Source organism: Periophthalmus magnuspinnatus, chromosome 18 (genome assembly GCF_009829125.3).
Source record: "Periophthalmus magnuspinnatus isolate fPerMag1 chromosome 18, fPerMag1.2.pri, whole genome shotgun sequence".
NCBI lineage: Eukaryota > Metazoa > Chordata > Actinopteri > Gobiiformes > Gobiidae > Periophthalmus > Periophthalmus magnuspinnatus.
Genome location: NC_047143.1, coordinates 5,709,731 through 5,736,269, shown reverse-complemented (window position 1 = coordinate 5,736,269; position 26,539 = coordinate 5,709,731). Strand labels below are relative to the sequence as shown.

The following is a 26,539-nucleotide window of genomic DNA, read 5'->3' as shown; positions in this document are numbered from 1 at the left end:
GCAGTGTGCAGTAGAATGAACGGTCCCTGTCTAATCCTTTTGTCTTTTATAATTATGTCCTGACGAGCCCCACAGGGATAATCATTTTTCCGACGTTTAAATTAAAACAATAGTGGCCCATTGTGTAGGAGTCAATAATTAGGTTTCTATTTTTAGCCGAATAAGCTAGTTTTAAGCTAGTTTTAAGACTGCAAAGGCCAAGATCGTATGAAATAAGTTGATAAATTATGCTGCCAAGATATGTTGTATTGGTAAAACTGGAAAAAAAAAGTAAAAAAAAAAGTTTTAAATAGCTTTTCAATCATTTTTATTTATTTGACAGGGCCAAAGACATGATTTAAAGCCACACCATGTCACTTTTCCAGTCCCCCGCCTGCTTGTCTACATTGAGATATGACTGCTTTGCCTAGAATGTTCCACAGTATTGCATTAAACTTGTTGCGTCTAGCACTTAACTATCTAACTCCGTAGAAACGCACAGGTTACAGAACCAAGCCAAGTTAAGTAAGAATGCATGTTTTTCAATGTTTTTAATGCCATACTGTGAAACATTTTAGGCAATGCAATCAGATCTCCGTGGAAACAAGCAGGTGACGACCCCGTAACCAGAAAATTTATAAAGTGCATTTAAAAGCATTAGTAAATAAATAAAACCTGACTGAAAAGTTTTTTAAATGTTTGTAATTTATGTCCAAGTAAGTCCTGGTCCAAGAATGTCCCTGTTATAATTGTGTCACCCATTACCCATAATTCACCTGTCCTCCTCATTGGCCATGTTCCATAATGTCACTTTAAGGATTGGTCGGTCCGATCCAAAACTTCATTCACAGATTTTCATGTTTATTTCTGTTGTTTACGTTTTGGTCACTGCATGAATAATGGATCCTGAATTCTCCATTTTGACCCCCACCCACCTCCCTCTTCCTCTCTTTTTCCTCTTCCTCCTCTTCTCTGCCTCTCTCTCTTCTTCCACCTCTCTCCTCCTCCTCTTCTTCCTTCGCTCTCTCTTTCTCCTCCTCCTCTCCTCTCCTGCTCACTTCTTCTCTACCTTCTCGTCTCCTCCTCTCCTTTTCCTTCTCTCTTTCCTCTTCCTCCTTCCTTTGAACCACACCCACCCCCCTCTTCTTCCTCTCCTCCTCGCTCTCCTTCATCTCTCCTCTTCTCCTGCTCACCGCTTCTCGACTCTCCTCCCCTTCCTCCTCTTCCTCCTCTGCTCTCCTCTTCATCCTCTCCTTCTTCTCCTCTCCTCCTTTCCTCTCTCTCATCTCCTCCTCCTCTTCCTCTTTATTTTTTTATTTCTCCATTTTGACGACAGCAAGTTGGAATAGATCAGGGGGACATACCCGATCTCTCACAGGTCAGTGCTCATTTCATAATCAACTTTATTTTTATTTAATTTTAAATTTATTTATGTTTGTCGTTCCTTTTGTCATGTCGCCATTTTTCATATTACTGTAAAACTATTATGGTGGATCAAGACCGCATTGAAAAACTACAATACAAGACGTACTGTTACGAAACGTTTGAATAAGTTTGGCTAGTTTAAACACGTAGCTTTGTAATGGGCTGCGTTTCCATGACGACACATATAGGACGACATCATAACCTTTGGAACTTTAGTGAGCAAAGGTGCGTGGGTGTCGATAGTGAGGAGTGTTGGGAAGAAAGTGAATACATGTAGCAGAAATATATATTCAAATGGTAAAAGAAAAATTCAAAGTTTTAGAGTTGAGACGTTTCGCTGCTCATTCAAGACGTTTCTTCAGTTTTAGTCAGATTACTGGTGGACACTGCCTTATATCTGTCTGAAGGGAGGAGCTAACTACACTGAAACTGACAGACAAAATAAGGAAATAAAAAGCAAATAAACACATTTTGCCTGTTCAGCTTCCCATAGTTCTCCCTCAGTGCCTCTCCGTCGTAATATTGAGGGGCATTTCTCAAATAAAGCCTCTATATTTTAAACTGAGCTGGAGACGGATCAGAATTCTATGGTTGAATTTGCTGTTTAAATGTCAGATTACAGATGTGTTGACCTTGTTTCTGGTTAATATCTCTGTAATTACTGGGCCTGTCCACATGAAACTAAAACTGCCGCAAAGTTCAGTGAATTGTATTTTTCCACAAAGTTTCAGAAAGTGGCGCCATTAGTCAACCTCAACTCTTCCAACTCTATAGTTTAAAGGGCCTGTACCTGATTTGAATGCCTTCTTGTCAAGATTTATATCATGTATTGTGTAGCAAAAGCTGATAAATAAGAAAAAATAGACTGTAAAATATAATTGATTAATTTTACAAAGGATTTTCTCATGCAATAACTAAAACAGAAGCTACTGACTGGTCTCAAACTGTCATTTTCTGCTGCCGTGACGCTGCACCACGACAAACAAACAACAGTCTGGGATAGAGCCATGCAGTTGTTTTCCCATGATTCTTTTCTCTCCTTCCTCCCCTTCTCTTCCTCCTCTTTTTCTTTCACTCTATCACACTCACTCTCCTTCCTCCTCTTCTCTTCCTCCTCTCTTCCTCCACTCTTCTCTTTCTCCTCCCTTGCGCTCTTTCCTCTTCCTCTTCCTCCTTATCTTCCACATCTTCTCTTCCTCTCTCTCCTTCCTCCTCTTCCTTGTCTCTCTCCTCCCTCTCCTCCTCCTCTTCTCCATTCTCCTTTAGTCTACCTTCTCTCTCTCCTCTTCCTCCTCTCCTCTTCTCCTCTCACCTCTTCCTCCTCTCCTTCCACCTCTTTCTCCTCTCTCTCTTCTTCTTCCTCTCCTTCCTCCTCTCTCTTCTTCCTCCTCTCTCTTCTTCCTCCTCTCTCTCCTCTTCCTCCTCTCCTTCCTCCTCTGCTCTTCTCCTCTCTCCTCTTCCTTTTCTTCTTCCTCCTCTATCTCCTCTCTCTCCTGTTCCTCCTCTCCTTCCTCCTCTCCCTTTCCTCGTCTCCTCTTCCTCCTCTTCCACTTCTTCTCTTCCTCCTCTCTCCTCTTCTCTTCCTCCTCTTTCTCTTCTCCATCCTACTTTTGTCTACCTTCTCTATCTTCTTTTCCTCCTCTCCTTCCTCCTCTCCTATTCTCCTTTCTCTTTTCTTCCTGCTCTCCTTCCTCCTCCGTCTCCTCTTCCTCCTCTCCTTCCTCCTCTTTCTCCCCTCCCTCCTCTCTTCCTCCTCTCTCTCTGCTCCTCCTCCTCTCCTTCCACCTCATCTCTTCTTCCCCTCTCCTCTTCTCTCTCTCTATCTCTATCTCTCTTTCTCCTCTCCTTCCTCCTCTCTCCTCTTCTTCCTCTTCTCTCTCTCTCTCTCTCTCTCTCTATCATTATCTCTCTCTCTCCACTCCTTCCTCCTCTCTCATCTTCCTCCTCTCCCTCTCGAGCGGTGAGTAGATCAGGGGGACATACTCGATCTCTCACAGGTCAGTATCTTGTGTATTAGTTATAACCAGAGAAAATACTTTGTAAAACGAATAGATTATATTTTACACTTCAACTTTTCTTTCTCTTACTTAGCAGCTTTTCCCAAACAATGCACAACGTAAAGACCATTTATCCTGACAAGAACAAATAACCAAAATCAGGTAGTGGCCCTTTAAATGAACCTTATGTGACCCTAATATTTGAGCTTGAGTTGAGCAGTGAATGCGGCAGATGCTTCCTCTCTATACAGACCATTGAACAGTACATCTCCAGCTCTCTATCCTCCACCGTATTAAATATAGATGCTCACCAAACTTCTGACTTCTGAGAAAACTAAACTAACCTCCGCCTCCTACAGACCGAGCGTCCTCACATCACCCCAGACGCCACGCGAACCTTGTAAACCTCAGAAAACTATCGAAATGCTATAGACTCGTAACTATTTATTCTAAACTTGTAGGGATTTCAGTATTAAATTTGATTATAGTGAGAAGAAACATTACAATTCAACATTTCGTAGCGTTTTGGTGTAAGGAAGCACACCGCATTTCTCCTGGTTGTTTATTTTCAGAACACAAAGGCTACTGTAGGTCGTAACCCACGCAGAAACAAGAGCAAAACAACAGCGGTCTCAACTCGCTAAAGTCAGTCTCCAAAAACAGACCAGTAATTGACCGATAGAACTTTCACATCCTCCTCGGCATGGCAATGGAGTGTCACATACAAAAGCAGTTACGCAAACAACAACGCAAATGGTTACAAAAACAGCAAAAGGTGTCAACTCTGAACTAAGCGCAAAATATCAGCTTCCCATAGAATATATTCCAGATTCTTGAGCCTATGAAATACAATGTAAAAAATATGTATTATGTAATCAAAAATAATAGGTGTACTTAAGCATGAACAAAGACATAATTCATAATGAACAAATTGTTTATTAAGAATGATTCAGATTTAGTAACTACTTTAATTACTACCCATATTACGCTATTTTCTGAACTGTTATAATGTTGTTTCCTCATCATAAACAGACCTGGAGTTGTGTTTTGTTTCATTCACACACACAAATCCTGCATATTTACATGGAGTTCTTCTGTCAGACAGAAAACACTCTGTGATGTCATCATGTGGTAATACAGGAAGTGTGTCTTTAAACTCCACACACCTTCACTAGAATCATTTGGATGATTTCAGACCTGGAATTGCCAAATCTCTACTGAACAAAAGGTACAAGGAGCTGTTATCTTGAAAATGATCACTTCATGACATCACAAAGTGGAACAGAACATTTTGAGCTTTGGAGATGTAACAGACTAATAATAAAGTGTTACTCAAACTTGTGTGAATGAAACAAAACACAACTCCAGGTCTGTTTTTGAGGACGTAAACATATTATAACATGGCTTAAAGTTCACAAGAGTAACATAGGACTTTTGACTAACCCTAAATCCTAACATTTTAAGTACTACACCTGTATCCTTCTTAGTACACTACTTGTTAATTGTTTTCATTATAAATAAAATTTATGTTCAGGCTTCATTCAGGCTAATTAAAGTGTAGTTATTATAGTGTTACCAACATTAGACCCCATCTATAAAAACATAGTCGACATGATTCCATTGCCTGCTTCCTCCTCTGGATATGCATATGTTTAATGCCATACTCTGAAACATTCTAGGCAAAGCAAGTGCATCTCCATGGAAACAAGCCAATGGCCGGCCCCCCAATCTGAAAAGTTACACAGTGCAGCGTCAAGAAGTTCGTTTTGTAATAGTTTGAACTGTATTGTATTGCGGTCTTATACATCTTAATAGTTGACCTTCCTCTTTACTGGTTTTCGTTTGAACTGTCCAACTCATGTGTGCGGCTTTCTCAACTCTGATAATTCTGCTTTTTTCCCTCTAAATTCTGTTTATAATAAAACATAACATAGGTTTAATCATTCATTCAAAAGATATTCAGGAGGTAAAAACGTTATCACAAGAGTGTACAAGTCAACACAGATCCACCAAGGCCGGTATTTGTCTCTATACACACATGTCAACATCGATTTTGTTTCATTTAACAACTTCACCAACTCGCCGGTGGAAAGGTGAGTGAAGTGCCTTGCCCAAAGACACAACACAAACAGAGCGGGATTTAACTGTCAACCTTGGGAGTGGTGGGCCGTTCTTGAGGATACCATTTGCCAAAGTGTGTTGTTGTATAGACTCAACTTTTTCTTTTTTTCAATCCCAAATGTTTTAATAACTTGGATTTGTCTAATAAAATCAATTTGATCGTAGACTTAAAGGTCCTATATTACACAAAATTGACTCTTGACCTCGTAAAAAAACAGACCTGGAGTTGTGTTTTGTTTCATTCAAACATTTGCGTAATCCTTTATTAGTCTTTCTACATCTCCTAAGCGCAAAATGCTCTGTTCCACCTTGTGATGTCATGAAGTGGTCGTTTTCAAGTTAACAGCTGCTTTTATCTTTAGCTCAGTAGAGATTGGGATTTTCCAGGGCTGAAATGATCCAAATGATTCTAGTGAAGGTGCATGTCATTTAAAAACACAGTGGAGCACTTCCTGTTTTACCACACGATGACATCACAAGGTGGAACAGTGTTTTCTATTTGAGAGAAGAAGTCAGCCTAAATATGCAGGGTTTGTGTGTTAAACTTGAGTGAATGAAACAAAACACAACTCCAGGTCTGTTTGTGACGAGGAAACGACATAACACAGATCTGAAAATAGTGTAATATGGACCCTTTAAAGATGCACTGTGTAACTTTTCTGTTGGCAACTATGCTACTTGTTTGTCTCCATTGCTTTGCCTGGAATGTTCCACAGTGGGTTTCAAGCAGATAAATCCAGCTTTTATTAAATTACAGCTGTTTTTATTGCTCAAATTACCATTAAAACATATTTTTACTAGTAAGGGGCAGATCTGACCTGTAACTTGGCATCACCTGCTTATGTAAGGCAAGGCAAGGCAAGGCAAGTTTATTTGTATAGCACAATTCGTACACAAGGTAATTCAAAGTGCTTTACAGAATAAGAAAGACATTAAAATCACACAAATCAAACATAAATAATCACAAATAATCATCATAAAATCAACATTAAAAGAGAAGAGTGCAGAATAAAAACCTGTCAGTCATATGCACAGCTAAACAGAACTGTTTTGAGTCTGGATTTAAACATTGTCAAAGTAGAGGCCTGTCTCACATCTTCAGGAAGACTGTTCCAAGTTTTAGCTGCATAAAATTTAAACGCTGATTCCCCATGTTTAGTCCTGACTCTGGGCACCAGCAGGAGGCCGATCCCTGAAGTCCTCAAATTGCGAGATGGTTCATATGGCACTAACATGTCGGAGATATACTTCGGACTTAGGCCATGGAGAGACTTATACACAAGCAGAGCTGCTTTAAAGTCTATTCTTTGAGCTACAGGAAGCCAGTGCAGAGACCTGAGCACAGGACTTATGTGCTCATACATCCTGGTTCTAGTCAGGACCCGAGCAGCAGCATTCTGGATGTACTGCAGCTGTGTTAAGGCTCGTTTGGAGAGGCCAGTGAGCAGGCCGTTACAGTAGTCTAACCTACTGGAGACAAATGCATGGATAAGTCTCTCTAAATCTGGCTTTGACAGTATACCTTTGATTTTTGCAATGTTTTTTAGGTGGTAAAAAGCTGCAGATGTTATTGATTTGATGTGGCTGTTAAAGTTCAAGTCTGAGTCCATTATTACCCCTAGATTTCTAGCCTGATTTGAAGGTTTTAGAGAGAGAGACTGGAGGTGACTGCTGACACTTTCTCTATGTTTCTGTGGGCCAAAGATGATAACTTCAGTCTTGTCTGAGTTTAGCAGAAGAAAGTTGTTTTGCATCCACACACTGATCTGTTGGATGCAGTGGCAGAGTGAATCCACTGGTCCATATTCACCTGCTGCTAGTGAGACATAGATCTGAGTGTCATCTGCATAGTTGTGGTAAGACACATTATTGCTGCGTATTAACTGGCCTAACGGCAGCATGTAGAGATTGAACAGCAGGGGTCCCAGGATTGAACCCTGGGGCACCCCACAGGTCAGGGACATTTTATCTGATATACATTTTCCAATTTCAACAAAGTACTAATAAAAATAGTTTAATCCCATACTGTGGAACATTCTAGGCACTACAATAGCATCTTCATGGAGACAAGCAGCTCTGCCAGAAAAGTTTCACAGTGCAGCTTTAAATCTGATATTGTTGGTGGTTTTGTTGCTTGTGAAAAAGTTTATAGTTATATAGTTTATAGTTTATAGTTATACTTCTTAAACTGTGTTATATCATATAAAAAAAACATGGGTAATTTTACTATAAGTTACGTAATTCCTGCTTACATTTTCTTAGAAAGTTGCAAAAGTGCTTCTTATTTTTTTCAGTAAATGTAATACTTTTCCTGCCTGCTGGGGCATTAGTTGAATCATTGTACTGTTTGGAAATGTCCGTCTGACCGTGTAACATTGTGGGTGTTAGAATCTAAACAGGACTTTTAAACATAGTTTTTGTTTTGTTTTTTTCCTCGCTGCTGCAGAAAACTAAAGGGACTTATCTTGTAGGTGGAGGAGACTTTTGCATGAACGTCTGAGCATGCTTTTAATGTTTCTGTCTATCCATTCAAACCATGTGTGGGAATCAAAGAGTGAATAAAAGAAGAGGGAGTGTGACGTCACCCACAGCGTCCGGCTCCAGCCAAATGAAGCCTGTTGATTCTCTCAGTTATAGGGGCGAATTTAGAGCCAAGATCCATATTTGAAATTTTGAGCGTGCCAATCAGGAGTGACGTTGTTAAGATACTTGCCTCCTCACTCCTGCCCCGCTGGTTTGGCATGGATTGGAGCTGTCAATCAAACTTGATTGGTCTGTTATTAATGTTCATGTCTTGATTAACGAACAAAATAGTGAAATAGAAGCACCAGCTATGGCGCTATGGGTGTCTTCAAACTCACTCAGTCCACTTCTGTATACAGTCTCTGTTTTGGGCTCAGGAGAACACAAACCATAGACTGTTTATATAAATGGACATAGCTAACCTGCTAGCTGCCACGTTCCAAATAGAAAGTGAGCATGGGCGTGCTTCCAGCTCCATCGACTCTGCCTCCAATTCACTTTCTATTGAAAAACTGTCCCCTCTCTCTCTGTAGCTGCTGCTGTCAGGCTCGTCTTTTTGATCTTAAAATGTTCACATTAACCTGCTCTACATGATCTTGGTATTTTTTATTTTATTTCGCTCCGTAAATCAAGATATGAACATTAATAATAGACAAATCAGGCACCCGAGGTCATCCCCCCTAGCGTTAGCAACAGTTTTGATTGACAGCATTGCTAAGTGCCCGCTTCCTGCTAAACCAGAGGTGCGGGCCGGTGCTCTCTCCATCCTGTCTCTGGATTGGCTCTTTGGTTGCTATGATACTCGTGGTCAGAATTCCAAACATGGAACTCGGCTCCATATTCACCGCTATAACTGCTAGCCTCGATGAGCTTCATTTGACCGGAGCCGAACGCTATAGGTGACGTCACACTCACTTAGTCCACTTCTTTATACAGTCTATGGTCCAAACTTACTCAGACTCTTAAGACGAGCTAAAGGCCACAGCCACTTGGAACAGCAACAACATTCCCTTTAAACCTCTGTCTCTCTCTCTCTCATTTCTCTCCATTTGCATGCATTACAAATCCTCTTCACTGCAAAAAATATGTTTATCTATACATAAAGTTCCACAGTGCAGCTTTAAGAGTCGGGATGAATATTTCTTAATTCAAACCATATTATAGTTTCCCTGTTTTTGCAGTGTAAGCAGGAGACAGGCCAGTACATTTTTGCGGACAGAGGCTCAGACATGACGTTTTCAAATCCCCACTCAAGAATTTCCTTTTCTCTTCTCTCAAAACCACCAAAAATGAAACTTATTATTAAAATCTCTCAAGCGGGCACACGCAAGGAGATTATCGTGCTGTAATAGGTCACGTTCACGTTTTAGACTTTGATGATGCCATAATTTCAGAGCGTGGGGGCCTATATAACTCTATGGGTGTTCACTGTTTTAAATCCAAATATCCAGACTTCTGATCCACAAATGTTGAATGTGATCTTTATGTGTTTGGGATCGGCTCCACAAACATGTTTTATTAATCTTATGGCTTATAGTTACTGCAACTGACAACAATCACGTCTTTGGGGTTCAATAATGGCACCACTTTCTGAAGCTATTGTGAAAAACATTATTTGACTTTTGTTAATTTATACCAACACAGAAGACGTTGGACTTTGTGTTAGTTTTTGTTTCATTTGGCTCGGTCCAGTAATTACAGAGATATTCACCATAAACCGGGTAAACACATCTTCAGTCTGACAGTTACACAGCAGTTTAAACTCTAGGGACTCTGCAATGTGCGTATATTTTCTACTTTCTATCTTCAAAACATGTCCGAAACATGTAGTCTGCCTTCTCTCCTTTAGTTTTCCTCTTATTTTCAAAGCCTGTGTTAGCTGCATGTTGTGTTAGCTCCATGGCTATCTCAACTCTCACTGCACAAAAGAATATCGAGCTAAAATGTCTTGAATTCAGAATTTTTATCTTTTTTTTAGTAATTAAAAATAAATAATTTCAGATTTATTTCATTATTACAAACTGGATTTTTCTTTTTTTTCTGCCAGTAGACTTAAAAATCTCACAAAATTACTATATTATGATTTGGATTTTTGTTTTGTTTAATAATACCAATGTAATAAAAACTATAAGATCAACAAGGACTTTTTTTTTCTTACTTAAATTGTAAACTAAATAAGCACAAAACATATTAAGACCAGTCAGAAATACTTAGAAACAAATCCAACAATCTATAGTTCTACATATAAAACTTTAACTCAACATGACTTAAGAATCATGATTAATCTGAGTTCAATACACATTTTAAACGATAGTCCTTTCTGCAGTGTTATACCTGACTCTTGCCTGTTCTGTGTGCTCTCAGTTGACTTATGATCCAAACTTGATAACTCTTCTTCCGTGGGTGTATTTTTCACTTTGCCTTTTGCTTGAATTGTCCCTCGCAGGCTCCCAGCAGTCTCCTGGAGGCATTGGAGCAGCACCTCGCGTCTCTGGAGGGCAAAAAGACCAAGGAGCTGAGTGCGGACACTAGGTGGGGCTATACATCGCTACCTGATAAAACGATTCCTGTTTTATGGGGAAAATACGTCTAATACATCTGGATTACCTCATATGGCCTTTTGTGTAGAGACTAAAACAAGACCTATATATAAAATAGACTTTTCAGGCATAATCTTGACACCCTTGTTATATTTTTAAAAGAAGCAAGTCTGTGTATGACCGATTAAGGAAATTAAATTGGAGAAGGAAGTAAGTACAGATCAATCACTCTAAATACGACTTCAAGAGGGTAAAACATAAGGGAAGTGATTATAGCCTGAAAAGTCAATTTTGCAGAACTTAACCATAAACCAGATCCAGAAATCGTCAATCTGACAGTTAAACAGCAAATTCCACCATAGAGTCTTAACCTGTCCTCCAGCTTTGGTTCTTGTATTATAATCTGACTGTAACCATTAGCATTAGCATGACATGTTTCATAGATGTATCTGAAGAGTAGACTGACACTTATTGGATTATGTTTTTTAATTTTGTTTTGTTTTCAGGGCGTCCACTTTGAACAGCGCTGTCTCGTCTCTGTCCTCTACCGGGATGTCCTTCAGTCGCATGGATGAGAAAGAGAGACAGCAGGCTCTGGAGGAGGAGCAGGCCAGACTACAGGCACTCAAGGTAAGGGTATGACTATTACTACTACTATCTACTACTGCAACATCGGCCTCTCTCCTAACCAACACACCACGTTCATACACATGTGGGTGAAGTGTCTTCCGGGTCAGGACTGGTGAGGTCTTCTTCTGTCAGACAGCAGTAACATAGGCAGCATCTAGTGGTGATCTGTGAGAATACAGCTAAAGCTAAATGGCAGCTTTAAACAGTCACGTTTATATGGTGCTTTTCCAATGGGCCTTTAAAGTTTTTACAGAAGTTTAACAAAAAGGCATCACTCCCCTATTCTCACGACACATCTACGTTGAATTTCTGCTGTGTTTTCCTCATCAACACATTAACACATACTTACTTTTAATCTGAAGTTTGGAAGTCAGATCATATTTTTGTCGTATATTTGAACAGGGCCGGTCTGGCTGTGCTGGCTGTGTTTCTATTACATAATACATTTATCTGAGCGCTTCTAAATCACAGTTTGAATGCTGATTCTGAGCAGTATCTGTGTAGCTCTTTATAATGACCTCCTGGCTGAGCGCGCCTCTGTTGGATTTCTCATCGACAGAATGTTGGAGCTCTGTAATGAAGCACTCTCTCCGACTTAGCGCGAAAAGGTCAGGCTGAAAATACATGGAATCCATAAGTGTATCTGTGAGGAGGGAGTGAAACAGCAGGACATTCAGTATAATGCTGCAAAAATGTAAAATTATTCATGTTGTTTTGTGTAGATTTGACTTAAAGTGGGACAAAACACCTAAACACCAAGGTACAAACTGGGCAGTGCCTGGAGAACTCGAGGAGAGTGAGTTTTAGAACACAACTTTGCAGATTAATCTAGTTTACGCTAAAATGGTAATGTTTTACTTGTTTTTCGATTACAACTGTACACAGCAACTTGACAAACCTGATGTGATGTGCGCGGCGATTGTGTTGTGATAAAGTTGTGTAGAGGGAGTAACTTAGCATGGAGAGCAACAGGAGGGAGGACTCAGAGCATCAAAAACAGAAGTCAAAATTATTAAACATGTTAATACGTTGTTTTGGGAGAATATAGTATTTTCAAAACAATAAAAGGAAACATGGTGATCTACATTTGTTATGTGTTAGCGGTTAGTCCCCCACAGAAGTTAAATATCCCCTCTTTATTCATTAATTCATGTTTTGTTTTCCTCTTGATGTGCAAAAAATAACAGTTCTTGGTTACGGTCGAAATCTTAATTGTAATTTTCCTAACAAGCACTGTCATATGGCATATAATAAGGTTTTCTATTGATTTTTGAATGGAGAATTCAGTTCACTGTGCACAAGACTGAAATCTGAACTTTAAAGGGAGGGCAGGGAGGGCATCTGAGGCACGGGGAGGGTATCTGACACATGCGCAAAGTATCCGACACACAGGGACATTTCAGAACATGTTTGTAGAGATGTAAACTACAGGGTTAGCAGCTTTTACACAGAGTAAGAGCTCATGGAGACACAGGGAAGGCATCTGACACACAGATACATTTCAGAACATGTTTGTAGGTCTAGTAGCTTTTCCAGGGTAGTCTACATACAGTTTTAATTGCAGTTCGCTCTATAATTCCCACACTGGTGTTAGTTGGTGCTCCATAGCCTGAGACTGTGCTGGTCATAGTGTTGTGTTGATATCTGCACTGTGTAAAATGGGGACAAATGTTGTTGAGAGAAAAATGGTTTGTGTGAGTGGAGCCGTTGGCCTTGATCTGAGCTCCTGCTGTGAAGCTTCTCTCAAAGGGAAAGAACCAAGGCCACTTCACAACCACTGCAAAACACTCCAACACTGCACCTCTGCAGAAAGAACACAGATCACTTTCAATTAGTTTGGCCCCGTCTGTGAAAACCAGTGGTGCAACTTAAGTAAAATTTGTAAAATAGTTTAGTTAAGTTGAATTTTTAGGTATCTGTACTTACATTTTAACGTGGATACTTTTTACTTTTACTTCACTACATTTGAGAGCAAGTATCTTTCGACTCCATTACATTTTTTTAACTGGAATGAAAAGTCGTAGTTTGAACAAATAAACATATATAAATAAAAAGAGCTAGAAAAATGTGGATTCATGTGGATTCAGTGCAAATCTTTATCAAAATCACTACATCTAAGAGACATTTAAGAGACCTCAAAATCTGCACAAAATATTTTACTTTACTTACTTTTTACCCTTTAAGTAAATTTTTAAACAGGCACTTTAAAGCAGACATACTGTGCTTGTGTGTGCTCTATAGATATAATTTATGACATCTGTGGATCATTATTATAATTTGCACATTTTAAATTGCAATATTCATCTAAAATGACTTATTAAATGAAACAACTCCACTGACTTTCATGTTAGAAAACAGCAGTGCCCAATGGGAGCTGATGTGCTTGAATATGAACAAATCACTCCAAATAAAACTAGAGAGGATAAATGAGAAGGGAAACTACTACATAACTACATAAACATAAAGTACATTTTGCAGAATAGATTTTTTCATGTGATATTTGCTTTTACTTGAGTATATTTTTGCTCCTGTATCTTCTTGTACTTACAAAACTGAGTACTTCTTCCACCGCTGGTAAAAAGGAACACAACTTTTATCTTCTAGGCCTAAGAAGGGATGTGCAGGAGATAATGGTGATGATTCAGGTCAGATTTCCTGGACAGAGACAGGAGCAGTGCAGCTCACAAACGAGGCTGGAGGAAACTGCTTACGAGAGTTGTTTTGTCAGACTTTATGTGGAGAGGCGTGTGTCTGCGCTCCCAAAGCCTCACACAGACTGAATAAAGCCATCTTAGTCAGTTCTCTTCCTTAGACACACAACAGCGGCTCTTTTACCCTGCTCCTGTTTGGCTTCTGAAAGGAGCCTTCAGCGGCATAAAAAAGATCGCCGGTAGCTGCAATATGAGCCATAAATAAATAATGGTAACACATGAGTACTTTAATGCACTTTGCCTGGGATCCAGAATACACACTTGTTCAATACAAAGATGTGAGTCTGGTCACCGGTGAATCTCCACGTAGTCAAATGGGCGTGACTGACAGGTGGATTGGCCATCAGGGACATGCATGGTTCATCTGTATTGGAAAAAATAATGGGGGAAAAAAATCATGTGGCTGAAAAACGTCACGGATTTCTACAGAATCAATGAGAAAAGCACTAAACTCTGTTAATCTGAGGTGAGAGAAATTTGATTTTAATTGTAAATCGTAGGTGACCAATGAGCTCCTTCGCTTCACGTGTCACTGAAAAAAAAAAAATGCACCATAGACTGTATATATAAATGGACATGGCTAACCTGCTAGCTGCTGCTTTCCAAATACGAAGTGAGCATGGGTGCGCTTCTGGCTCCATCAGCTTCACTTTACATTAGAAAACTGTTGTCCCTCTCTGTCAGGCACGTCAATTTAGTCTTAAAATGCTCGTATTAACCCACTCTACATGATCCTGGTGTTTTTATTTCACAGTCGTGTTCGTAAATCAAGATATGAACATTATTCAGAGACAAATCAGGTGCCTTCTTTCCCTGAGGTCGCTCCCGCTAGCGTTAGCAACAGGTTTGACTGACAGTGTTGCCAAGTGTCCACCCCCTGTCAAACCAGAGGTAGAGGTGCGAAGGAGCGTTACCTTCCACAGTTTCACTCCAGATTGGCTCTTTGGTTGCTATGATACTCACGGACAGAATTGTATGTTCCTAATATGGAACTTGGCTCTTAATTCACCCCTATAACTGCTCTAGCCTGGATGAGCTTCATTTGACTCGAGCCGAACGCTGTGGGCGACGTTAAACTCACTTAGTCCACTTCTATATACAGTTTATGGATTACACGATCATATTTGCCAGGCTTGAGATGCAACGAAGGCCGTAGGGACCAGACTGACTCCATCCGTATAAAAAATACAGAGATCTCATTCTTGATTTGCGAGACAACTAATGTGCTTTTTCTTGACAAATGCTAATGCTTAACATCACTGCCGACCAGCACTAAATCAGTCACAACCATATAAAAGAATAGAAATAAATAGCTAAATGTCTCAAGATGAAGTCATTTTTCCTTGTGTAGATTTTTATATTTCTCTATGTATGGGATTGCTAGCTTGGCGTGACTGTTTGTGTAATTGTGAAGTACAGAAAGCTTTAGGGAGAGTGGGAAAGCAGAGGGCAAAACGTGTTGACATTTAGTTGCGGCGTTGGAGCTAGCGCAAGGGGCTAACGGCTAACTGTAATTGAGTCTGAGACGGTGGTACTTAAGAGGGCAAATCCAGGAGGAGAGAGTGAGAGGGAAAGACAGGAGGAGAGAGTGAGAGGGAAAGACAGGAGGAGAGAGGGAGGGATGAGAGAGGGGGAGAGAAAGAAAGGAGGAGAGAGAGAGGGATGAGAGAGGGGGAGAGAAAGAAAGGAGGAGAGAGAGAGGGAGGGGAGAGGAGGAGGGAGAGAGCTGAGACAGGGAGCAAAAAAAAGGAGAGGGAAGGAGAGGGGTGGTGGAGTCTGAGACACGGTAGTACTTAAGAGGGCGAATCCAGGAGGAGAGGAGGAGAGCGAGGGATGAAAGAGCGAGGGAAAGAAAGGAGGAGGGAGAGGAGACAGAGGGAAGGAGAGAGGTGGCGGAGCCTGAGAGTGGAGTCTGAGACATGGTAGTACTTAAGAGGGCGAATCCAGGAGGAGACGGGGGGGGTGGGGGGATAAACAAAGCAGAGAAAGAGGGGAAAGAAAGGAGAAAGGAGACAAAGAGAGGGAGAGAGAAAGAAAAAGGGAGGGAGGTAGAGAGAATAGAGAGATGGAGAGAGTGGGTGGAGTCTGTGACATGAGAGAGGGAGCTAAAGACAGGAGAAGAGAGAGCGAGAGAGGCAAGACGGGAAGTGATGGAGAGAGGAAAAGAGGTCTGAATGTAACGCCCTCTTTATCCTGTCCTCATACGGCTCCAGAGCAGTAATATTACATACATAGCCACTTCTATACGAGGACGTTGATGTTGTCTTGACTCTGAGTTACCAGTTCAAATGTCATTGCAGAAATCCATATACTGTGAATGAGAGAAACTTATGTATACGTCTCTATCTGCAGGTTCAGACTCTGCCAACACAGCTTCAGTTGTGACTTTAGTGCCTTTTTAAAACCGTAAGAGAGCAGGAAAATACTCAGTTTCTTAAAGTCGTATTGTCAGCTGCTACATCACAGACTCTTGATAAGATAAGAAAGTGTGATGTTCCTAAATGGACGTTCTTTGGCCCTTGTTTACAATAAGTCTCAGAAATGACAGGCATCTTTGAACCGAGCTGATGATCTCTGCTCCATCCAGTGCAAAAACATCTTCTGTCTACGTTTTTTTCACTTTTTGTTGTGGTCACCAATTAACCATGTTGAGTGTGACTGGCATGTGGCTGTTTATCATGCTTATGCTAATCTTAGCATTTAGCCGACTAGCCATCGCAATAACAGGTGCCATGTTATTTGTTTACTAAATTCTGACCTTTTTTCAAATGCAGTTTTCCCGCAAACAAAGGGAATACCTAATTTTTCAGCTTTGTTATTAACTGGTTTATCTTATTTGTATTCAATGGCTTATGTTTTTATTTCATTGTATATGCCATATTTTCTATTACTAATACTCCCTACAAAGTCCTAAGTCATGGTTTAGTGGTGTGGCGTCTGGTATCTACTTGTCTTCATGGCGATGTTATAGATTTGTGTGCGATATTCCTCAGTATGGCATTAAACTCGACAATCCTGCATTTGTTCAATTACAGGTATTGGTCAAAAGTACCTTGAAAAACATGTATTCTTACTGTGGGTGCACTCGCTTCTCTATAGATCTGACTTGTAACTTGGCGTGGATGTGCTACATGAAGACTGGCAGTTTTAAAGCCATACAGTGAAACCCTCTAGGCAAAACAATACAACAAAAGCGATGGAGACAAACAGGATGGATATGGATTTGGTCCCCACTCGCTCTGTCGCATTTTCAGGCTCAAACACGATTGTCCAATCAGATTTGTTTATTTCAGTGACGCATGTTATTCAAATTTATTTCTCTCACCTCAGATTAATGGAGTTAAGCGCGTTGCTCATTTATTTGCAGAAATCCGCTGTTTTTCAGCCCCCTGTGATATTTTTTCCCTCATAATCAGCCATATTTGTTTTGATACAGACAGACCATGCATGACCCTGATTGGCTAATACACCTGTCAATCACGCCCGTCTGTCAAGATGTGAGTCTGGTCACCGAGTTCAAAGTATTGTAGAAGTGTGCATTCTGGATCTATTACTCTATATAGGTTCTGTCAGTCTTTTCAGGCACCTCTGCTCTGGGTTGATTGGATTTTAGCGTTAGCCGTTTACTCGGAGCCGTTGCCAGATCCAGTGATTACTTCAGGGTTAGTTACAAAGCAGAGCAGAGATAAAACATTTAACGGGGTGACAAACAGCTCGTCGGGGTCAGGGGGTCGAACGAGTTACTCCGTGGTCCAGATGTCCGTTCCCTCTTAACTGTCAGACTGCGCATTCGTTGACCTGGTTTATGTTTAATATCTCTGTAATTATTGGGTCTATCCACATGAAACTAAAACTAGCGCAAAGTTCAACGTCTTCTCTGTCAGTATAAATTAACAAAAGAGAATTTTTATTTTTTTAACAAAAGCTTCAGAAAGTGGTGACGTTATTCAACCCCAAAGACGTCATTGTCGTTATATGTGTCTGAAGGGAGCTGCTAGCTACATTGGAACTAACACACCTGTTGTTTAAAGTTTCTGCTCGTAGGCTACGTCTAATGAGCCGTAAGATTTATATGACAAGCTTGTGGAGCCAATCCCAAACACATAATAATACGGTTCAAGGTTTGTGCATTTGTATTTTTGATATTTATTTTAAAAACTATGAATCTCCCATAGTTATATACACTCACCTGAAGGATTATTAGGAACACCATACTAATACAGTTTTTGACCCCCTTTTGCATTCAGAACTGCCTTAATTCTACATGGCATTGATTCAACAAGGTGCTGATTCATTCTTTAGAAATGTTGGCCCATATTGATAGGAGCATCTTGCAGTTGATGGAGATTTGTGGGATGCACATCCAGGGCACGAAGCTCCTGTTCCACCATATCCCAAAGATGCTCTATCGGGTTGAGATCTGGTGACTGTGGGGGCCATTGTAGTACAGTGAACTCATTGTCATGTTCAAGAAACCAATTTGAAATGATTGGAGCTTTATGACATGGTGCATTATCCTGCTGGAAGTAGCCATCAGAGGATGGGTACATGGTGGTCATGAAGGGATGGACATGGTCAGAAACAATGTTCATGTAGCCTGTGGCATTTAAACGATGCCCAATTGGCACTAAGGGACCTAAAGTGTGCCAAGAAAACATCCCCACACCATTACACCACCACCACCAGCCTGCACTGTGGTAACAAGGCATGATGATCCATGTTCTCATTCTGTTTACGCCAAATTCTGACTCTACCATTTGAATGTCTCGAGACTCATCAGACCAGGCAACATTTTTCCAGTCTTCAACTGTCCAATTTTGGTGAGCTCGTGCAAACTCTTTTTCCTATTTGTAGTGGAAATGAGTGGTACCCGGTGGGGTCTTCTGCTGTTGTAGCCCATCCGCCTCAAGGTTGTGCGTGTTGTGGCTTCACAAATGCTTTGCTGCATTCCTCGGTTGTAACAAGTGGTTATTTCAGTCAACATTGCTCTTCTATCAGCTTGAATCACTCGGCCCATTCTCCTCTGACCTCTAGCATCAACAAGGCATTTTTGCCCACAGGACTGCCGCATACTGGATGTTTTTCCTTTTTCACACCATTCTTTGTAAACCCTAGAAATGGTTGTGCGTGAAAATCCCAGTAACTGAGCAGATTGTGAAATACTCAGACCGGCCCGTCTGGCACCAACAACCATGCCACGCTCAAAATTGCTTAAATCACCTTTCTTTCCCATTCTGACATTCAGTTTGGAGTTCAGGAGATTGTCTTGACCAGGACCACACCCCTAAATGCATTGAAGCAACTGCCATGTGATTGGTTGATTAGATAATTGCATTAAGGAGAAATTGAACAAGTGTTCCTAATAATCCTTTAGGTGAGTGTAGGCCCCGCTCACCATTTGACATGAAAGCTTAAAATTCAAGAACGTGAACGCAGCCGATTCGATACATTTTTTACCGATACTTCACAAATAAACCCACTCTTTCCCAGCCCTTTTACATACTCCACATCCTTCCTGCCCCGGTCCATGTTTAAGCAGGTATCCGACCGCATTACCATCCCCTCTGAGGCCTCCTGCCCTCCCCGCTGCTCTGCTGTTTGTAAATTGCTCTGGCTCTCTTTAAGCATTCTGCCTCGCGAATTTAAAAGAAGAAACAAACTTTTCTTCCAGACCGCACGCTCCCGCCGGACGCCGTAGCTGCAGTGTAAAAGGGATGGGGTATTTTCAAAGCCAAATGTAATAGCGCCCTGAGGGACATGGAGACAGAGAGAGTGAGAGAGAGTGAGTGAGAGAAGTGTGGGATTGATCATGTAAAGACGGAGGAGGTGGAGCCGGGTGGACACACAGAAACATGGACCACTTATTTTACATTTGAATGGCCTGTAGCACTGTTTTGCATATACAAGTACAACACTGCAGAGTAAACATCTATTGTTACCTTTCTACTAGTGTCATCAACATTCCCTGGGTGTGAAGCTAACTGAAGGCACTGCTCTGTCCAGTGGTGGAACATAATGAAGTAAAAGTAGTATGAATTTTAGATATCTGTACTTTACTTAGTGGATACTTTTTTACTTTTACTTCACTACATTTGAGAGTACTTTCTACTCCACTACATCTTTGAACAGGACTGAAAAGTTAAAGTGTTTTTTATCACTGTTTGAGACTTGCTGAAAAGGCTCTAGGGTTTGTTTTTGGCACGTTCATAGTTTGAGCAAAGAAAAATATACAAATAAAAACAGCCGGTGACCAAATTCAGCACAAATCTTTATCAAAATCAATCCATTTGAAGCTTTGTTAGAGCTCAAAATCTGCGCGAAATACTTTATCTTCAAGTACATTTTTCAAGCAGTAGATTTTTTCCTGTGATATTTTTGGGTTTTTTGCTTGTTTTTTACTCCGGTATCTGTACTTTTTACTTGAGTAACAGAGCTTCAGAAGTACTTAGTTTTCTTAAAGTTAGACTCTAATCTGAGTTTTGTTTAACACAATCTGACCATAAAGAACTGACTTGGCTGGAACAATAACAGGTGAGCTGATTTGTGCTGTTAAACGAGTCCCTCTAGTTGCTAACTAGGAAGCGAGCTAGCCATGACGCTACTCATTAATTTATCTAAAGGCATTATCGTTTTGTTCTTGCAGTCCCTCCTTTTCCCGAATGATTTCGACAGGAGCCATTCCAGATTGATAATCTGCAGAACTACACACATCAGTCTGGAGTTTGGAGGTTAAACAAAAGGGATTTTAGAACAAAATCTATAAAATCAGTATCAATTGTAGTAGTTATTATTGTAGTTGTTATAGTTGTTGTTGTTGTTTTAGGTGTAGTTTAAGTAGTAGTTGTTGTAGTGGTAGTAGTAGTTATTGTAATTGTTATAATTGTAGTAGTTGTTTTAGGTGTAGTTTAGGTAGTGGTTGTTGTTGCAGTTGTTGTAGTAATTGTAGTAGTAGTTATTATTGTAGTTGTTATAATTGTTGTAGTAGTTGTAGTTGTTGCAGTTGTTGTTATTGTAGTAGTATTAGTAGTTGTAGTTGTTTTAGCTGTAGTTTAGATAGTAGTTGTTTCAGTTGTAGTAGTAATTATAGTAGTTATTATAGTTGTTGTAGTTCTAGTAGTTGGTATAGTAATAATTGTTGTTATAGATGTTGTTGTTGTTGTAGTTATAGTTATTGTTGATGAAGTAGTGGCCAAAGTAGCAGTAGTAGTAGCAGCAGAAGTAGAAGTACTGGCCTTTGACAGTATTAACACTCCCGTGTGAACCAAAATACGACCGACTTCTCAGCTGTACGTGTTTTAGCCTCGAGTGAACGCTCCTGTCTGCTCCTCCAGACCTGTCCTATCTTTGTTTATGTTTTAGTCACCAAAAATACGTAGACACATTGTAATTATCCTGTTTAGTCACCACACTTATGACATAACCTCCTGCTCCGCTATTGTGGCGAGAACAACATCTGTATTTACACAACATCTCTGAGGGAAACGTGTTTGTAATTTCCCACCTCTTCAGTTTGACAGTGAACGTGTCTAGTGGGAAATGACTGGCTCCCAAAAGCCTTCACCAAATCCCAAATAGTGTTTTTCTGTCATAGTTTAGTGACGGAAAAGAGGAGATTACGTTGGCTGTGTTTACATGCACACCAAAATGTGATCATTATCTGATTTCTGGAGAATAGTCAGATTATATGATCAAATGCCTAGAAAGGAATTTAAAAAACCCATATTACACTATTTTCTGATCTATGTTATAATGTTGTTTCCTCATCACAAACAGACCTGGAGTTGTGTTTTTTTTGTTTCATTTACACATATTTAACACTCACACCTTGCATATTTACACTGTGTAATTCTCTCAAACTGAAAACACTCTGTTCCACCTTGTGATGTCATCATGTGGTAATACAGGAAGTGCTCCACTATGGTTTAAACGTCATACATCTTCACTAGAATCATTCGGATAATTTCAGCCCTGGATTTGCCAATCTCTACTGAGCTAAAGGAAAAAAGGAGCAGTTAACCTGAAAACTACTGTAGGACCTTTAATTAAAATTGACTGAAATACACATAATATATACAGTATGAACAGAACAACAGTGCCGATATTCCATAGCACCTTAACCAGTACAAAATGTGAATTACGGATGCTTTCAAGAGTTTATAAGACTTTGGTTTGGTGGGATAGTACCTGTGGTGTTTATGTATTGTTTTATTTATAGTTTTACTTGAGCTAAGTGGCAGTTTGAGGGAAAAAAAAATGTTGAGAAGAAAAGAACAAAAATACAAGAAGTAGTGTTGCGTTTGAAAACACAATCCCTCTACCAATGTCATCAACAAACGTTTACACACAAGGCATTTTTCTGACAGTTTAAACCTTCGTTAAACAAAATAAAGGTGTTATCATTTATTTTTATTAGTCTACTTATAACTATTGTGTAATTTAGACAAGTTTTGTTCCTTGCTAGGTAACAGTTATCTTCTGTCCGTGTCCAACCAGGAAGTAAAATTATAAACTTATAAAAAATAATAATAATGCCATATTCACTTTAAATTTCAAAAATATTTCTAAAACTACTTGCTGAAGGTCTGTGATCCTTTTCCAATTGCCTTGTGGTCAACCTACTGTACTTAGTTTCTGATATGCGCAGTGAAGTATTTTCTTTTGTTTCTAATATGGTTGTTTCTGTGCGTTCCAGGACCAGCGCCTGAAGGAGATCGGAGCCCACACTCCTCCCTCTGCCTCCCCCAGCAGCGTGTCCATCAGCAGCTTCAACAACAACCACGTCGCCCCCTCCCCGGAGCTGTTCACCTCCACGCTCAATGCTAACAGGTACATGACGCTAAAGACGCGCTCGGTGCTAGCGCAGGAGAGGCTGGAGAAATAAAAGGAGCCACTTACTACAAAGACAAAGTACAAATACATACTAAAGCATTATTTTGTATCGTTTATAGAATGTAGAATATACAAAACACCTTGCCTACATGTCAAATTGATCTAAATAGCCCTTTACAGAAGACATATCGTGCTTTTGTCTGCTGTATAAAACTTGAATGGATCATTATGTTATATTTTGGACATTTCAAATCACAACATTGATCTAAAACAACTTAATCAAAGAAAACTGAGATGCCCAATGGAACCTAACGTCGCCCCTAATGTGGATAACTGCAGATCACGCTAGCGAACAGCTGATTTTTTTTTTGTCATTTGTACCAAAATGACTATGTGACACTGCCGAATCCTACGCGTATCACTCATTAAGAAAATAAATTTGGAGAACGAAGTTAGTACAGAGAAGTGGGTGTGTGTCGGAGGTGGTGGATACGGAGGTTGATTGAGCAATCTTTAATCACTGATTTTCAAGATTATTGCCAAACATGCACGAATCACTCCAAAAACAGCTTCGAGAGGGTAAATGAGAAGGAAAGAACTATAACAAAGCTGTGAAAAGTTGATTTTGCATAATAGATTAGCTTTAATAAAAGAAACACGTCTGCTGACTTCCGTGCTAAAAAACTTCAGTGCCAAATGGGAGCTAACGTCACCGTAAACGTCATCACAACAAAGCGCTGCATGCTGCTGGTTGTTCCTATGGATAGCTGCAGATCACACTACCGAGCAGCTGATTTTTTTTGTCATTTGCACCAAGATTACTACATGGTGGTGCCAAATTTTACGATAAAGAAGATGAAATTGTAGAATGAAGTGCGTACGTCACAGTGGGCGTGTACCAGTGGAGGTGAAAATGGGGGTAGATTAGAGCAATGACGTCATGAATAAAGGAGAATAAACACTACTCAAACATGCATGAACCACTTAAAATACAACATCGTTCGGATAAATGAGAAAAGGAAACAACTATAACACGGTTAAAACCTCTGAAAACTCCATTCTGCTCAGTAGGTCTGCTTTAACAAGTTGCCACAATACAAAGCATTGTAACTTGTAAGTCTTTGTGATGTAGATTGAACCAGAGGAATAGTAAATAATCTCATTGAAATCCCTCCAAATGTTATTAATCACATGGAGTTTCACACAGAGCAGCAGCTGTAATCGACTTTCTTTTATTTACTCTGGATAATCCCACACGATTTGCCCCTCGTCTGCTCCTCTCTGCTGCGAGTTTTACGGCCAAACGAAGCCTCACGATTCATCTCCCTCTCCACAAATGAACAGTTTTAGTGGTGACTCTGGCTCTTTATGCTCCATAGATTAAATATTTATACCCTCTCCCCATCCATCTCCTTCGATCCCCTCTTCCTTCACTCCCTGTCTCTGCCATGCTGTAAAAATCACGCCTTTAGTCCCCTGGTTTAGTCCCTCTTGTAGCTTTGATTTTTGATGGATTATTGTCTCAATTCTCCTTGTGTCCCTGCTCCAAGCCGCTTTGATTAGTGGCACAGTGTTTACAGCTCTCACCTCAAAACCAAAAGGTCCCACAGGGGGTTAGAGTTTGTATGTTCTGTTTCTGTTCACTGTTTTTGAAAGATGTATCCAAACTTATGATCCAGAAATGTTGAACCTTATCTTTATTTGTTTGGGATTGGCTCCACAGACTTGTCATATTAATCTCATGGCTTAAAGTCCTTTCAACTGACAACGATCACATCTTTGGGCTTGAAAAATGGCAACACTTTCTTAAGCTGTTGTGGGGAAAAAAACACTTTTGTTTATTTATGCCAGGGGTGTCCAAACTTTTTTTTTTTTTTTACCAAACTTTTATCAAAAATAGATGAAGCAGAGGGCCAACCGAGGGCTATAGATTGGTCAACACAGTGAATAATTCAAATATGTGCATTTATAACAGGTTTGAATAAGCCACTAGATCTTTCTCATGCTTATATCCTCCATAAAACACATTAAATATTTAATATTGGCTTTATCAAGGCAGACTTGCTAAAACTTGCAGTAAAAAGTACTGGTTATGGTAATGTGGGCTAATTTACCTGGAAGCCTGAGGGCCAAGAAAAATTGGGCCGCATTTGGCCCCTGGGCCGTAGTTTGGACGTGCCTGATTTATGCTGCTAGAGAAGATGTTCAGGGTTTTTTTTTTATGTAACTGCAGAGTTTTAGGGTCCAGTCACTTATAGAAATTATCAGGTTCTACATTTGTGAATTTACCTTTTGGATATTTCAATTGAAAATACTGTCAATAGGGAAAACTGGCTCCCCCGATCTGGGAATATGACAATCAATCCGATTTTAGAATCTAAAAACCAAACGTGGCTAATGCTGTATTAGCCACGTTTGGTTTTTAGATTCTGATTTCTTTTTACTAAAGCCTTTCCTCTTTCCCCTCATCATTTCTTTTCTTTTGTTTTGTTTTGCAGCGTTCCTGCTCTGAACAGTGACCTGTTCGACCTGCAGCCGGCCTTCATCCCTGCGGTCCACAACATGTCCAACACCAACAGTGCCTGGGGAGGTACGGCTCTCTGAACAACATACTAACTACACAACTGATTCACTGCTAAAGGCAAAATACACACATGTTTTAGGGTCAAAATAAGACTTCTCTGTGCTTTCTGCGTCTTATTTTGAAACATTTTTATTGTCTGCGAATCAGGAAGTAAAGCTGGTTCGCTGTTAGCATGCTATTTGTGATTAGCATTACGTTGACGGCAAAACTCCACTCTGGTCTCTGAAAGTTGTGGACTTTTAAAGTAAAGTAAATTAACTAGTTCTGTTTTTTCACATTTTTAATACACAAAAAATCTGGTACAATAAAAATGGACAAACACACAAAAATGTAAACTTTTTTAATAACTGCACAAATCATAGCAAACTTCTTTTTTATTTGAGTCGTCATGGCAACCAAAAATGTAAATTTGAACAGTAAAATGTGACATCCTGACTTCCCTCATAGCGATCACTGTTTTGTCACCGTTGTTGTAAATCTGAGCATTGTTCTGTGGTAAGACTGTCAAGTTTTACACAGACTGTAAAATCTGTAGCTCTGAAACATCATAAATCGTGGAGCAGCTCGAACGTGTTTTATATTATGGGGAAGTTTGCCTCCTGCTCCTGTCTCGCCCCTAGACTGTATAAAAGAACTAGACTGAGTGTGACGTCACCCATAGCGTTCAGCTCCAGCCAAATGAAGCCAATCAAGACTAGGCTAATCTGGAGTCCAGGTCCATATTTGGAAATCAGAGTGGGTGTATCGTAGCAACCAAAGAGCCAATCAGGAACGGGGCTGTTGAAGGTACTCGCTCCTTGTCATTGCCCGAATTTGCACGGTTTTTAATTAACCCGTTTTACTCTTTAAAATGTTTTTAAATGTCTTCAGTCTAATGTAGCCACACATATTGCTAAGATAAAATATATTAATGTCCAAGTTCAACAGTTTATTGTTATAAATAGAAACAAAACAATCGCATTTGAACAAAATCATCAAAGTTAGCCGTTTCACCTAAGAAGTCTAACTTTACTCAGCTCTATTTTTCTAATGTTTATTAACAGTTTAAATAGAGAATTCTCACAGACTTTGAGCAAGTATTTACCAGTAAAACAGATTATACTCCAAGAGAAAATTTGATTAAACTAATCCAAAAATTTGATTTTTCCAAAATATCCTTACTGTAAAACTTTCGCACTTGCACCAAAGTATCTGGACATG

General features: G+C 39.9%; 1 protein-coding gene across 2 annotated transcripts in view; it reads left to right on the top strand.

The window, feature by feature from the left end:
- The window catches only part of si:ch211-200p22.4 (phosphatidylinositol-binding clathrin assembly protein), a 118,337-nt gene that overhangs the window by 64,290 nt on the left and 27,508 nt on the right, over positions 1-26,539 (top strand). For both annotated transcript variants that reach the window (XM_033983587.2, XM_055229097.1), the window contains exons 8-12: positions 1,316-1,357; positions 10,492-10,577; positions 11,092-11,215; positions 22,619-22,752; positions 25,254-25,345. In XM_033983587.2, the coding sequence (XP_033839478.1) occupies positions 1,316-1,357; positions 10,492-10,577; positions 11,092-11,215; positions 22,619-22,752; positions 25,254-25,345 (478 nt within the window). The remainder of the gene's footprint in view (positions 1-1,315; positions 1,358-10,491; positions 10,578-11,091; positions 11,216-22,618; positions 22,753-25,253; positions 25,346-26,539) is intronic.